The sequence below is a fragment of the Coregonus clupeaformis genome, chromosome 1 (genome assembly GCF_020615455.1).
Source record: "Coregonus clupeaformis isolate EN_2021a chromosome 1, ASM2061545v1, whole genome shotgun sequence".
Classification (NCBI taxonomy): domain Eukaryota; kingdom Metazoa; phylum Chordata; class Actinopteri; order Salmoniformes; family Salmonidae; genus Coregonus; species Coregonus clupeaformis.
Genome location: NC_059192.1, coordinates 78,528,479 through 78,544,393, shown reverse-complemented (window position 1 = coordinate 78,544,393; position 15,915 = coordinate 78,528,479). Strand labels below are relative to the sequence as shown.

At 45.6% G+C, this 15,915-nt stretch overlaps 1 protein-coding gene across 1 annotated transcript in view; it reads left to right on the top strand.

Annotated features, from left to right (window-relative positions):
• Nucleotides 1-15,915, top strand: part of LOC121574735 (S-adenosylmethionine synthase-like) — a 62,642-nt gene that overhangs the window by 31,414 nt on the left and 15,313 nt on the right. The window contains exons 2-4 of the mRNA XM_041887291.2: nt 12,356-12,433; nt 12,932-13,054; nt 14,746-15,002. Coding sequence (XP_041743225.1) covers nt 12,356-12,433; nt 12,932-13,054; nt 14,746-15,002 — 458 coding nt within the window. The remainder of the gene's footprint in view (nt 1-12,355; nt 12,434-12,931; nt 13,055-14,745; nt 15,003-15,915) is intronic.

Sequence of the window (15,915 nt, the reverse complement as noted above, 5' to 3'; positions counted from 1 at the left end):
TTGATTCTCTTTTAAACATGCTAGAAACTTAAAGGACAGCCTAGAAAGAGCAGATGAAAATGTTCCCCCCCAGCATTTCCTATCCACCCTCCCCTCAAATCATTCTGAGAACTGTAATGCAATGACCAAGGGGGATTTCTTTCTTCACCCTCATACTGGAAATAAAATGTATGTCATGGGTAGAATTTCCTGTAACACAAAATGTGTGGTATATTTCCTGATGTGCCCATGTGGCTTTTATTATATTGGAAAATCTAAGAGAAAATTTGAAGTTGAAAGAGCAACTCCCCTGCGGTGTTGCCAACTAATTTTCAGGGGAAGTTGCTAGAGGCAGGTCGATTTGTTGCTAAAAGTTGCTAAATGACGTTGTGATGTCATTGCGTGATGACGTCATTACGTTATAACATAAAACTGCGTAATTACGTAGAATACACAATAACGTAATTCAAATTGACTGGCCATCTTGGCGACAAATATGATTTGACATTTGCTAGCTTAGATTTGTTTGTTTATTATCACATATTTTTATTTGTAAATGTAATTAAAAACACAACACATTTATATGATCAGATATTTTTATTTTTAAACACAACACATTTAATTGTTGAACAATTACACATTACACATTATTGAACAATTGCATTTTATTATGTGAGCAAGACAAATGAGATGATCATGGACTACAGGAAAAGGAAGGCCGAACACGCCCCCATTAACATCGACGGGGCTGTAGTGGAGCGGGTCGAGAGTTTAAAGTTCCTTGGTGTCCACATCACCAACAAACTATCATGGTCCAAACACACCAAGACAGTCGTGAAGAGGGCCCGACAACGCCTTTTCCCCCTCAAGAGACTGAAAAGATTTGGCATGGGTCCCCAGATCATCAGAAGGTTTTACAGCTGCACCATCGAGAGCATCCTGACCAGTTGCATCACCGCCTGGTATTGCAACTGCTCGGCATCTGACCGTAAGGCGCTATAGAGAGTAGTGTGTACAGCCCAGTACATCACTGGAGCCAAAATTCCTACCATCCAGGACCTATATACTAGGCGGTGTCAGAGGAAGGCCCAATAAATTGTCAAAGACTCCAGTCACCCAAGTCATAGACTGTTCGCTCTTCTACCACACGGCACCCGGTACCAGAGCGCCAAGTCTAGATCCAAAAGGCTCCTTAACAGCTTCTACCCCCAAACCATCAGACTGCTGAACAATTAATAAAATGACCCCCCCCCCCTTTGTTTTTACACTGCTGCTACTCGCTGTTTATTATCACTGTACCCCTACATACATTTACATTTACGTCATTTAGCAGACGCTCTTATCCAGAGCAACTTACAAATTGGTGCATTCACCTTATAGCCAGTGGGATAACCACTTTACAATGTTTTTTTTTTGGGGGGGTGGGGGGGGTAAGGGGGGTAGAAGGATTACTTTATCCTATCCCAGGTATTCCTTAAAGAGGTGGGGTTTCAAATGTCTCCGGAAAGTGGTGAGTGACTCCGCTGTCCTGGCGTCGTGAGGGAGCTTGTTCCACCATTGGGGTGCCAGAGCAGCGAACAGTTTTGACTGGGCTGAGCGGGAACTGTGCTTCCGCAGAGGTATGGGAGACAGCAGGCCAGAGGTGGATGAACGCAATGCCCTCGTTTGGGTGTAGGGACTGATCAGAGCCTGAAGGTACGGAGGTGCCGTTCCCCTCACAGCTCCGTAGGCAAGCACCATGGTCTTGTAGCAGATGCAAGCTTCAACTGGAAGCCAGTGGAGTGTGCGGAGGAGCGGGGTGACATGAGAGAACTTGGGAAGGTTGAACACCAGACGGGCTGCGGCATTCTGGATGAGTTGTAGGGGTTTAATGGCACAGGCAGGGAGCCCAGCCAACAGTGAGTTGCAGTAATCCAGACGAGAGATGACAAGTGCCTGGATTAGGACTTGTGCCGCTTCCTGTGTAAGGCAGGGTCGTACTCTCCGAATGTTGTAGAGCATGAACCTACAGGATCGGGTCACCGCCTTGATGTTAGCGGAGAACGACAGGGTGTTGTCCAGGGTCACGCCAAGGCTCTTCGCACTCTGGGAGGAGGACACAACGGAGTTGTCAACCGTGATGGCGAGATCATGGAACGGGCAGTCCTTCCCCGGGAGGAAGAGCAGCTCCGTCTTGCCAAGGTTCAGCTTGAGGTGGTGATCCGTCATCCATACTGATATGTCTGCCAGACATGCAGAGATGCGATTCGCCACCTGGTTATCAGAAGGGGGAAAGGAGAAGATTAGTTGTGTGTCATCTGCGTAGCAATGATAGGAGAGGCCATGTGAGGATATGACAGAGCCAAGTGACTTGGTGTATAGCGAAAATAGGAGAGGGCATAGAACTGAGCCCTGGGGGACACCAGTGGTGAGAGCACGTGGTGCGGAGACAGCTTCTCGCCACGCCACTTGGTAGGAGCGACCGGTCAGGTAGGACGCAATCCAAGAGTGAGCTGCGCCGGAGATGCCCCGCTCGGAGAGGGTGGAGAGGAGGATCTGATGGTTCACAGTATCAAAGGCAGCAGACAGGTCTAGAAGGACAAGAGCAGAGGAGAGAGAGTTAGCTTTAGCAGTGCGGAGAGCCTCCGTGACACAGAGAAGAGCAGTCTCAGTTGACCAGTCTTGAAACCTGACTGGTTTGGATCAAGAAGGTCATTCTGAGAGAGATAGCAAGAGAGTTGGCTAAAGACGGCACGCTCAATAGTTTTGGAGAGAAAAGAAAGAAGGGATACTGGTCTGTAGTTGTTGACATCAGAGGGATCGAGTGTTGGTTTTTTGAGAAGGGGTGCAACTCTCGCTCTCTTGAAGACGGAAGGGACATAGCCAGCGGTCAAGGATTAGTTGATCAGCGAGGTGAGGTAAGGGAGAAGGTCACCGGAGATGGTCTGGAGAAGAGAGGAGGGGATAGGGTCAAGCGGGCAGGTTGTTGGCCGGCCGGCCGTCACAAGTCGCAACATTTTATCTGGAGAGAGAGGGGAGAAAGAAGTCAAAGCATAAGGTAGGGCAGTGTGAGCAGGACCAGCAGTGTCATTTGACTTAACAAACGAGGATCGGATGTCGTCAACCTTATTTTCAAAATGGTTGATGAAGTTATCCACAGAGAGGGAGGAGGGGGGAGGGGGAGGAGGATTCAGCAAGGAGGAGAAGGTGGCAAAGAGCTTCCTAGGGTTAGAGGCAGATGCTTGGAATTTAGAGTGGTAGAAAGTGGCCTTAGCAGCAGAAACAGATGAAGAAAATGTAGAGAGGAGGGAGTGAAAAGATGCCAGGTCCGCAGGGAGTCTAGTTTTCCTCCATTTCCGCTCGGCTGCCCGGAGCCCTGTTCTGTGAGCTCGCAATGAGTCATCAAGCCACGGAGCTGGAGGGGAGGACCGAGCCGGCCGGGAGGATAGGGGACATAGAGAGTCAAAGGATGCAGAAAGGGAGGAGAGGAGGATTGAGGAGACAGAATCGGGAGATTGGAGGGAGAAGGATTGAGCAGAGGGAAGAGATGATAGGATGGAAGAGGAGAGAGTAGCGGGAGAGAGAGAGCGAAGGTTGCGACGGCGCATTACCATCTGAGTAGGGGCAGAGTGAGTAGTGTTGGAGGAGAGCAAGAGAGAAAAGGATACAAAGTAGTGGTCAGAGACATGGAGGGAGTTGCAGTGAGATTAGTAGAAGAACAGCATCTAGTAAAGATGAGGTCAAGCGTATTGCCTGCCTTGTGAGTAGGGGGGGACGGTGAGAGGGTGAGGTCAAAAGAGAAGAAGAGTGGAAAGAAGGAGGCAGAGAGAAATGAGTCAAAGGTAGACGTAGGGATGGTGAAGTCCCCCAGAACTGTGAGGGGTGAGCCATCCTCAGGAAAGGAACTTATCAAGGCGTCAAGCTCATTGATGAACTCTCCAAGGGAACCTGGAGGGCGATAAATGACAAGGATGTTAAGCCTAAATGGGCTAGTGACTGTGACAGCATGGAATTCAAATGAGGAGATAGACAGATGGGTCAGGGGAAAAATAGAGAATGTCCACTTGGGAGAGATGAGGATTCCTGTGCCACCACCCCGCTGACCAGATGCTCTTGGGGTATGCGAGAACACATGGTCAGACGAGGAGAGAGCAGTAGGAGTGGCAGTGTTTTCAGTGGTAATCCATGTGTCCGTCAGCGCCAAGAAGTTGAGGGACTGGAGGGTAGCATAGGCTGAGATTAACTCTGCCTTGTTGGCAGCAGAACGGCAGTTCCAGAGGCTGCCTGAGACCTGGAACTCCACGTGGGTGGTGCGTGTGTCACGATCGTTACATGATGTAGCGGACCAAGGCGCAGCGTGATAACCGTACATTTTTTATTAGTACACACACGAACAAAAACAACAAACCAAACGATACGTGAAGTCCTAGGTTAACACCAAAACAAACCTTACGGAAAAAGATCCCACAATAAACTGGTGCCAACAGGCTGCCTAAGTATGAGCTACAGCTGTCTCTGATTGGGAACCACCCTGGCCAACATAGAAACTAAACGATCTAGAACACAACATAGAAAACTATAACATAGAAAAATCCACACCCTGGCTCAACATATAAGAGTCCCCAGAGCCAGGGCGTGACAGTACCCCCCCCCCTCCCCAAAGGCGCGGACTGCGACCGCACCTAACCAACAACAAGAGGGTAGGGCCCGGGTGGGCATTCTGCCTCGGAGGCGGATCCGGCTCCGGGCGTGACCACCACACTCTCTCTACCCCCCCGTTGCACCCCTGGTCTGGTCTGGCCCCGCTGGCCGGAGCTGGACTGAACACCGGTGGAGCGGATTGCTCTGGCTCCGGCGTGGAGCAGCTGGCGTGGAACAGGCACGGACCGTGCCGGACTGACGACGCGCACCACTGGCTTGGTGCGGGGAGCAGGAACGGGCCGGACCGGGCTGACGACGCGCACCACTGGCTTGGTGCGGGGAGCAGGAACGGGCGGACCGGGCTGACGACGCCGCACCACTGGCTTGGTGCGGGGAGCAGGAACGGGCCGGACCGGGCTGACGACGCCGCACCATTGGCTTGGTGCGGGGAGCAGGAACGGGCCGGACCGGGCTGGCGACGCGCACCACTGGCTTGGTGCGGGGAGCAGGAACGGGCCGGACCGGGCTGGACGCCGCACCATTGGCTTGGTGCGGGGAGCAGGAACAGGCCGGACCGGGCTGGCGACGCGCACCATTGGCTTGGTGCGGGGAGCAGGAACAGGCCGGACCGGGCTGACGACGCGCACCATTGGCTTGGTGCGGGGGGCAGGAACAGGCCGGACCGGGCTGGCGACGCGCACCACAGGCTTAGTACGGGGAGCAGGAACGGGCCTGACCGTACTGGGAACACACACCACTGGCCTTGTGCGGGAATCAGGAACGGGCCGGACCGGACTGGTGACACACACCACTTGCTTGGTGCGTGGAGCGGGACTGGGTTTCCTCATAAACCTCCGCTCCCTCTGCTGCCTAACCAGTTCCTCTCGCCGTGCCTCCACACTCTCCTTCTCCCTCGTGACCAATGACCCCCTTAATCTAGCGGCCTCCTCTGCTAACCGGCTGAACCGCTCTATCGCGGCCTCCTGCTGCCTCGTCGTCCACGGCGTGAGCCCCCCCCTAAAAATGTTTTGGGCTTGTCTCTCCCCCGTGCTCATGGCCTCCATCCCTCTTGCCAGACTCTCACTCATCTCCTCCCAAGTCCATCCTCTCTCCTCGTCACGCTGCTTGATCCAGTCGTGGTGGGATCTTCTGTCACGATCGTTACATGATGTAGCGGACCAAGGCGCAGCGTGATAACCATACATTTTTTATTAGTACACACACAAACAAAAACAACAAACCAAACGATACGTGAAGTCCTAGGTTAACACCAAAACAAACCTTACGGAACAAGATCCCTCAATAAACTGGTGCCAACAGGCTGCCTAAGTATGATCCCCAGTCAGAGACAACGAGCTACAGCTGTCTCTGATTGGGAACCACCCTGGCCAACATAGAAACGAAACGATCTAGAACACAACATAGAAAACTATAACATAGAAAAATCCACACCCTGGCTCAACATATAAGAGTCCCCAGAGCCAGGGTGTGACAGCGTGCAGGGACCACCAGGTTAGAGAGGCAGCAGCCACGCGGTGTGAGGCGTTTGTATAGCCTGTGCGGAGAGGAGAGAACAGGGATAGACAGAGGCATAGTTGACAGGCTACAGAAAATGGCTACAATAATGCAAAGGAGATCGGAATGAAATGAACTAAACATCTGGGAAAGGAGAGAGCGGGGCCTCCCTCACCACAACACCCAAATATAACTCTCCCAACTTCCACCTCAGAAACTATAATTGTTGTAAACTACAACGGTTCAATGTTTTCTAGGAATAGACTAACTTAGTTTATTCAGCTAGCTAACTTGGTACAGTATTCTTCCGTGAAAATCGTCCAGGGCACCTAGTCATAAGACGCCACAGCCAGATAGCATGCCGGACTCCAACAACACGGTTTAGCACCAATACTCGGCCACAACAAACCACCAGTGTGTCAACACGCCAAGCAGATCGTTCGTGTCCGTGTCTAACGTTGTGGGTTAGTCCCGACAGCTTGAGCGAGTCCGTCAACTTATTCAGCCAGTTAGTTAGCTAGAATAGTTAGCATACTAGCTAGCCATTGCTTTCAGACAAAGAAGAAACCCCTCCTTTCACGGCACGAACACACAAAGAGAGCCAAGCTAACGTTAACTAGTCACCCATGTCCCGAATTCCTTGAACGACTCTGGCTACCAATATGTAAAAAAAAACACAAATGTAGGTTATGACTTACCCCTAGCAGCTACTGTTAACTAGCCAAGTGCAACGCTAGCCACTGAATTGACTGAGCCAGTTCGCGTCTGTTCACTAGGTCGTTCCAGCAATTGTTTACTAGTAGCTATCCAGGCAGCAACAAGCTAGCTAAATTTCAAGCACAGTAGCCACTTACTACCTAACATTAACGGTTCAGACAATGAGGTTAGAAAACAGCTGAATGGTAGGCATTATTGTATGTAATTATTGTAGGCAGCCAGCTGGCGTAATTACAGGCACTCTCAGGCGTGAAACAACTATACCGTTGCTAATAGTTGCCAGTAGCTACCCGCCAGCTAGTCCAGGTAGTGGGTTAGCTAGCTAGCTTCGTGCTTCACCGGGCTCAGCCGAATACAATACTAACCTACAATAATTACATACAACAACCCACGATAACTACCTACAATACCTAACTACAATCTAAATACATAGTTTAAGCTTTACTCGACAAAGCCCAAACTATGTATAAAGCCAAGCTTACCCAACGACATCACGACCTCACCCGACAACCTCCTCCTCTCCTCGACAGGTAAAATGTTTCAAAAGTAGATTTGTTTAAGACTACCTACATGTACAAATTACCTCAACTAACCTGTACCCCTGCACATTGACTAGGTACCGGTACCCCCTGTATATAACCTCATTATTGTTATTTTATTGTGTTACTTTTATATATTTGGTCTTTTTTTTTACTTTGACTTATTTAGTAAATATTTTTTTTACTCTGTTTTATTAAAACTGCATTGTTGGTTAAGGGCTTGTAAGTAAGTATTTCACGGTAAGGTCTACACCTATTGTATTCGGCACATGTGACAAATAACATTTTATTTGATATAATATTCATGACTTACAAACAGAGAGAGAAATATTATATCCATGACATGCAAACAGAGAGATAAAGTCCCCTGTAGCTCAGTTAGTAGAGCATGGTGCTTGCAATGCCAGGGTTGTGGGTTCGTTTCCCACAGGGGGTCAGTATGAAAATGTATGCACTCACTAACTGTAAGTTGCTCTGGATAAGAGTGTCTGCTAAATGACTAAAATGTAGTAGAACCCCCTCACCAACAATGGATAATACTTTCAGAGGTTAATTTGCTCTGTTAAAACTACTCTTTGGAATGACTTCGATAGCAGCAGTGAATTGATTTAGTTTTTAAGTGGAGATCACTCAACAATCTTTCTCACGATAGCACATTGGTAATAGTCAGTGACACATAGCTAAGCAGGGCTTGGTTAAAACACTGGATGGGAGACCAAGGGGTAGCTGTAGATAGGTTAATTCTCCAGTAGGAGGTGCGGCCCTGCCTATAGTTTTTTTTCTTCTGATAATGGATATAACGTTGAAGATCTGCCGTTGTTTTAAAGGTACAAATTCAACATATTTTATACAAGGTTTGTCTATGTTGAAATTTGGTTACCATGATGAGATAATACTGTGGTTGAAATTTCACCCTTAAAACAACAGTTTACGGTGATAACTTTTTCAAATCCCATGTATTTTCCACGTAGATTCAATTTTACAATATGTTGACAAATTACACTGAAACAACTTTGATTCAACTCGTTTGTGCCCAGTGGGTAGTTGGCCAAAGCAGACAGACAGGATAATCAACATCATACAGATGTAGGTTATTCATTTGATCACTCTTTTGTTGCTGAGAATTTTACTGCTTTGCAGGAACTGCAAACTTGTAGTGTATTTGAGTTTTAAAAAGGCTTCTAAAATTTGTAATTTCCACTTTGAAATTTTTGACTTAATTTGCCCTAACAAAAAATCTATCAACCCCTACAAAAATTTCCATTAATTATAATCCACATAACAATTCACATTTCCTGTTGCTGCAGGATTATTTTCGTGCTGTAGCAAACTGGCTCAAATTAAGATCCTACATCTGTATGTAGCCTTTACACCAGGGCTTGAAATACAGTGGTAAGATTCAGTTCTAGATTAAGATTATTAATGTGAGATAATGATGACTTTGGGGCATTTGCATCTGTATTGCATAGTTTTGCCTGCCAGGCCTAGGATACAGTGCCTTCAGAAATTATTCATACCCCTTGACTTATTCTACATTTTGTTGTGTTACAGCCTGAATTTAAAATAAATGCTCAACCATCTACACACAATACCCCATAATGACAAAGTGAAAACATGTTCTTAGAAATGTTAGCAAATTTATTGAAAATTGAATACAGAAATATTTAATTTACATAAATATTCACACCCCTGAGTCAATGCAAGTTAGAATTACCTTTCGCATCGATTACTGCTGTGAGTCTTTCTGGGTAAGTCTCTAAGAGCTTTGCACACCTGGATAGTACAATATTTGTCAATTATTATTTTCAAAATTCTTCAAGCTCTGTCAAATTGGTTGTTGATAATTGCTAGACAACCATTTTCAAGTCTTGCCATAGATTTTCAAACAGATTTAGGTCAAAACTGTAACTCAGTCACTCAGGAACATTCACTGTCTTCTTGGTAAGCAACTCTAGTGTAGATTTGGCCTTGTGTTTTAGGTTATTGTCCTGCTGAAATGTGAAAAAATCTCAGACTGAACCAGGTTTTCCTCTTGGATTTTGCCTGTGCTTAGCTCCATTCCATTTATTTTTTTTACCCTGAACCCCCCGAGTCCTTAACAATTACAAGCATACCCATAACATGATGCAGCCACCAGTATGCTTGAAAATATGGAGAGTGGTACTCAGTAATGTGTTGTATTGGATTTGCCCCAAACATAACACTTTGTATTCAGGACAAAAAGTGAATTGCTTTGCCAAATGTTTTGCTGTATTACTTTAGTGCCTTGTTGCAAATCGGATGCATGTTTTGGAATATTTTTATTCTGTACAGGCTTCCTTCTTTTCCCTCTGTCAATTAGAATAGTATTGTGGAGTAACTACAATTGTGTTGATCCATCCTCCATTTTCTCCTATCACAGCCATTAAACTCTGTAACTGTTTTAAAGTCACCATTGGTCTCTTGGTGAAATCCCTGAGCGGTTTCTTTCCTCTCCGTCAACTGAGTTAGGAAGGACGCCTGTATCTTTGTAGTGACTGGGTGTATTGATACACCACCCAAATAAACCAATAAGAAAGAGAGTTCCAAACCTCTCTGCCAATAACAGCTAGTTTCCCCTCCCAGACAGTCATTTTTACATTTTAGTCATTAAGCAGACACTCTGATCCAGAGCGACTTACAGGAGCAATTAGGGTTAAGTGCCTTGCTCAAGGGCACCTTGTCACCTCTGGAATTCAAACCAGGGACCTTGCGGATACTGGCCCAACACTCTAACCGCTAGGCTACCTGCCACCCTAAGTTCTGGAAAAAAAATTACTTGAGAAATTGCTCTTTGCTAAGAAGCTATTTTTGTTTCTTTTTGACCATTTTAATTTAAAACAATCACAGTAAGTTACTTAAGTTTTACCCAGAATGCTGTATTAAACCTTTAACAGTATTTAACTTTTCATGAAACCTCATTTTGAGCAGTTAATAACCTAACCACAGATCAAGCAACATTTATCTAATCATTTTATGAAACATTTTTGTCACAAGCTTCGTAAACAATAGGTGTAGACTAACAGTGAAAAATAATAGAAAAATAATAACAGAGGGAATAAATACACAATGAGTAATGATTACTTGTACCAGTACCGAGTCGATGTGCAGGGGTACGAGGTAATTGAGGTAGATAACAGTGGAGGCTCCTCAGAGGAGGAAGGGGAGGACCATCCTCCTCAGTGAATTTCACAACAATTTAAATGGGGTACATTGACTTCAATACAAAACCTAGGAGGCTCATGGTTCTCACCCTCTTCCATAGACTTACACAGTAATTATGACAACTTCCAGAGGACGTCCTCCAGCCTATCGGAGCTCTTGCAGCATGAACTGACATGTTGTCCACCCAATCAAAGGATCAGACAATTAATCTAGTACTGAAAGCATAAGCTAAAGCTAGCTAGCACTGCAGTGTATAAAATATGGTGAGTAGTTGACTCAAAGCGAGAGAAAGACAATAGTTGAACAGTTTTGAACAAATTAATTTCTTCCAAAATGAAGGGGGAAGCTAGAGAGAAATAGAGAGAGAGAGATTTCATAATTTTTTTTCACTTACTTAGCTAGGAAATGCAGCTAGCTAGATTAGCCTACTGAAACACCCTGCTCAAACAGAGGGATGCTATGTTAGCTGGCTGGCTATGACCTTCCAACACAACACTGGAACTCTTCCAAGTCAAGGTAAGCTTTTGGTATTACTAATTTTTTGCCACCGGGGCCCGCCGGCGTAACTGTTTACTGACCGTACACGAACGTTACTGCATGATTGTTGCGGGTTTACTAATGCGTTAGTTCTATTAGCTGTGCTGACTATGATGTTACTTTAGCTAATATGGTGACAACGATGTAGGGCAACTGTGTGCAGCGGTTTCGCTTGGAAAGGTTTTTTCACCTGGTCACATACAGCTGATGTGTTGTGCATTGAAGTCCACAAGCGAAGGGAAGAGGTGAGAGGAGGACAGCGCATAGATGCGAGAAGGAATACAACATAGCTGCTATGAAAGTGAACTGTGTTTATGTGTTCAGGGGTGTATTCATTCCGCCGATTCTGTTGAAAACCGTTTCTTAAACGGAAGCAAACGGAACAAAACGGGGATAAACATACCTGAATTTGTCCAATAGAAACTCTTGTTTGCAACTGTTGGATTAATGATTACACCCTATATCATCTAGATGCAGGCAAGAGTGTGCAAGGCGGTATTGAATGGCACTGTCTGTCACCTCAAATTTGTCTCTCGACCTGTGTGTGCCTACGTTGTAAACTTTAATTCATAGGCTATGGTTGTAGCAACCTCATGATGGGTATAGGGAAAATTCGAGTATCATGTAGTAGCCTAAACCTATTGGTGTTACATTGAACTGGGTGAATGGAATATGAATGAGAGTAATCCAATATGCTGTAATAGAAATAAGGCTATGCTCATGAAAATTGAACGGCACTGACAGCCACTGGTAGATACATACATATAGGTAGGGCTAAAGTGACTTGGCAACAGGATAGATAATAAGCAGTAGCAGCAGTGTATGTGATGAGTCAAAAGTGTTAGTGCAAAAAGGGACTAAACGTTATGGATTTAACATTCAAATCCTGTTGCTGCAGGATTATTTTGCTGTGACAATACAGGTCAAATTAATATCCTACATCTGTACATTCCTACAGGGCTATTTGACTGTGTGTGGTGTGGAAAACGGTTGTGAAAAATACTGTTATTTTGTACTTTGGGATTATCCCAGCAAAAGGAATGTGACACTTTTTAAAGATTTCACAAGTTCAATGGGTACAATCCTGTTCATGAGGAAATTATTAATTTGCATCACGCTCAAATACACTTTGTTTCGGTGTGCTTTTGATTAAAGCCATGTGCCGGGTGGCGGGTATCACTCCAAAGACTCATTCATTTATTTGTTTCCCCTTTATATCCTTTGTTCTTTTCATTTATTATTGTCCTCTTTCTGTCCTTTTCCAGACAAGATCTGTGACCAGATCAGTGATGCTGTCCTGGATGCTCACCTGAAACAGGACCCAGATGCCAAGGTTGCCTGTGGTGAGTTAGAGGGGGACACATTTAAGTGAAACACACAGAACAACAAACAAAGCCAAATGTCCCAAAAGCATTTAAATATTTTATTCCTACTGTTCTGTCTAAAGCTAGCACTTCTTTCTACTTTGTTTGAACTCAAACCCTTTGATTTTATCTTACGTAATCTTCTTAATTTCCAAGAAATAACTCAAGAAAATAAGCTTGTTAGAACAGTTGGGACACAACACATAAGAAACCCACTGACCCCAAATTGGGATATTGACCTAATGACACAAGTGTACATTCTACACTTATCTATGTCCACTATGAACTCAAAACTATTTGTTGTTGTTGTTGTTTTTTATCCCAAGATAGAGGTCTAAAAGTTCAAAATACCTTACTAATCAATTACGCAACACCTGAGACATACTTACATAGAATGTCACTGATCTAAAGATAAAAGTGTCATAGGTTGTTTTTACACAGATATAAAGTGTTAACGGTTGTCTTCCCTCTGTGTAGAGACGGTGTGTAAGACTGGCATGGTGCTGCTGTGTGGAGAGATCACATCCCGGGCCAACGTAGACTACCAGAAGGTTGTCAGAGACGCTATCAAACACATCGGCTACGACAACTCAGACAAAGGTGAGAAACAGGCTTCTGTTGTACTCAAACCAATATGTTTACTATTGAAACAGATGTTTTTATATATACTGAACAAAAGTATAAACGCAACATGTAAAGTGTTGGTCCCATGTATCATGAGCTGAAATAAAAGATCCCCGAAATGTTCCATACGCACAAAAAGCTTATTTCTCTCAAATGTTGTACACAAATTTATTTACATCCCTGTTAGTGAGCATTTCTTCTTTGCCAAGATAATCCATCCACCTGAAAGGTGTGGCATATTAAGAAGCTGATTAAATAGCATGATCATTACACAGGTGCACATTACAAAACTGCACCTAAAATGTGCAGTTTTGTCACACAACACAATCCCACAGATGTCTCAAGTTTTGAGGGAGCGTGCAATTGGCATGCCGACTACAGGAATGTTCATCAGAGCTGTTGCCAGAGAATTGACTGTTAATTTCTCTACCATAAGCCGCCTCCAACGTTGTTTTAGACAATTTGGCAGTACGTCCAACCGGCCTCACAACCACAGATCACGTGTAACCACGCCAGCCCAGCACCTCCACATCCAGCTTCTTCACCTGCAGGATCATCTGAGACCAGCCACCCGAACAGCTGAGGAAACTATGGGTTTGCATGATCTAAGAATTTCTGCACAAACTGTCAGAAACCGTCTCAGGGAAGCTCATATGCGTTTTCGTCGTCCTCACCAGGTTCTTGACCTGACTGCAGTTCGGCGTCGTAACCGACTTCAGTGGGCAAATGCTCACCTTCGGTGACCACTGGCACGCTGGAGAAGTGTGCTCTTCACGGAAAATCCCAGTTTCAACTGTACCGGGCAGATGGCAAACGGTGTGGATGGCGTCGTGTGGCGAGCGGTTTGCTGATGTCAACGTTGTGAACAGAGTGCCCCATGGTGGCGGTGGGGTTATGGTATGGGCAGGCATAAGCTATGGACAAAGAACACAATTGCATTTTATCAATGGCAATTTGAATGCACAGACATACCGTGACAAAATCCTGAGGCCCATTGTCATGCCATTCATCCGCCGCCATCACCTCATGTTTCAGCATGACAATGCACTGCCTTATGTCGCAAGGATCTGTACACAATTCCTGGAAGCTGAAAATGTCCCAGTTCTTCCATGGCCTGCATACTCACCAGACATGTCACCCATTGAGCATGTTTGGGATGCTCTGGATCAACGTGTATGACAGCGTGTTCCAGTTCCCGCCAATATCCAGCAACTTCGCACAGCCATTGAAGAGGAGTGGGACAACATTCCACACGCCACAATCAACAGCCTGATCAACTCTATGCAAAGGAGATGTCGCACTGCATGAGGAAAATGGTGGTCACACCAGATACTGACTGATTTTCTGATCCACACCCCTGTCTTTTTTTTAAGGTATCTGTGACTAATAGATGCATATCTGTATTCCCAGTCATGTGAAATCCATAGATTAGGGCCTAATGAATTCATTTCAATTGACTGATTTCCATATATGAACTGTAACTCAAAGTAAAATCTTTGAAATTGTTGCATGTTGCATTTATATTTTTGTTCAGTGTACATACTATAATGTAGATTGCATAATGTCATGACACTCTGTCTCTCTCTTCCTCCATCTTTCTCTTCCTCTCTCTCCCCCTCTCTCTCTCTTTATGTCTCTACCTTTCTCCCTCCTCTCTCTCTCCCCAGGTTTTGACTATAAAACGTGCAATGTGTTGGTGGCTCTGGAGCAGCAGAGTCCAGACATCGCTCAGGGTGTCCACATCGACAGGAAAGAGGAGGATATGGGAGCTGGAGACCAGGGTCTGATGTTTGGCTACGCTACAGATGAGACAGAGGAGTGCATGCCTCTCACCATCGTCCTGGCTCACAAACTCAATTCCAAGATGGCCGAACTCAGACGCAACGGAACCATCCCCTGGCTCCGCCCCGACTCAAAAACACAGGTGAGACTGAGAGAATTACCAATTAACTCTCTCTCTCTCCCTCTTTCTCTATCTGAGGGGGATATGTGAGGAGAGAGGTTGTGGGTTGCATATAGAGAGAAAGAGAAAGGGAGAGACAGTAAGGAGAGAGAGAGAGAGAGAGAGAGAGAGAGAGAGAGAGAGAGAGAGAGACATGTGGTCCCCAACACACAGATGCACCTGCATCTGAACCCATGACTCCCCACTGAGAGGTTGCCACTAGGAAGGTGTTACCATGAGACCATGTGACTAGTCTGTTTTTACCCCTGAGTGGGAATGAGTTGACCCCTAACCCTGACCCCATGTAGTAACACGTCTGGAGCAAAGGAGATCGGCTGTGGTCTCGTCAATCACAGCAAACGGTCTGGTTCCATTACAACCTCTAAACCCTTCTCTTAGCTCCTACCTATTTTCTTAGCATCTACTCCCTTCAATGTTCACAGATCTGAAAGGATTGGAGAGGTGTCAGTAATGTGGTGGAAGCTCCACTGAGGTTGCCCAAAACTACACGTCTAGGGTCCAAGTTGGGAGAAGGGGCAAGGAGCTGAAATGGAACAGACCAAAATCCAATGGATTCCTTCCTCAGGCAGCTGTAACCTTATGGGCAATTCTCAAGTTCCTGAGTTCTTATGAGTGGGGAGTGAAGAGGGAAGGGTCTCCAGTTTTAGGGGTATTTTTGAAGGGGGCTGGAAAAGGAATGGCCCAAAATAGGATCTTGTGAGAGGTGAATTCCAGCAGCTGTAAATTTGCCTTTCTGAGTTGATTCCAGACTGGTGAACTCCAATTGATTCATTGATTGGTTGATGCAGCCAGAACATTATATAAAAGCCATCCACATGTCTTAAGTGAAGTGAAGTTTACCAAGGCCCTCGAAATCTGATAACATTGACAGGCA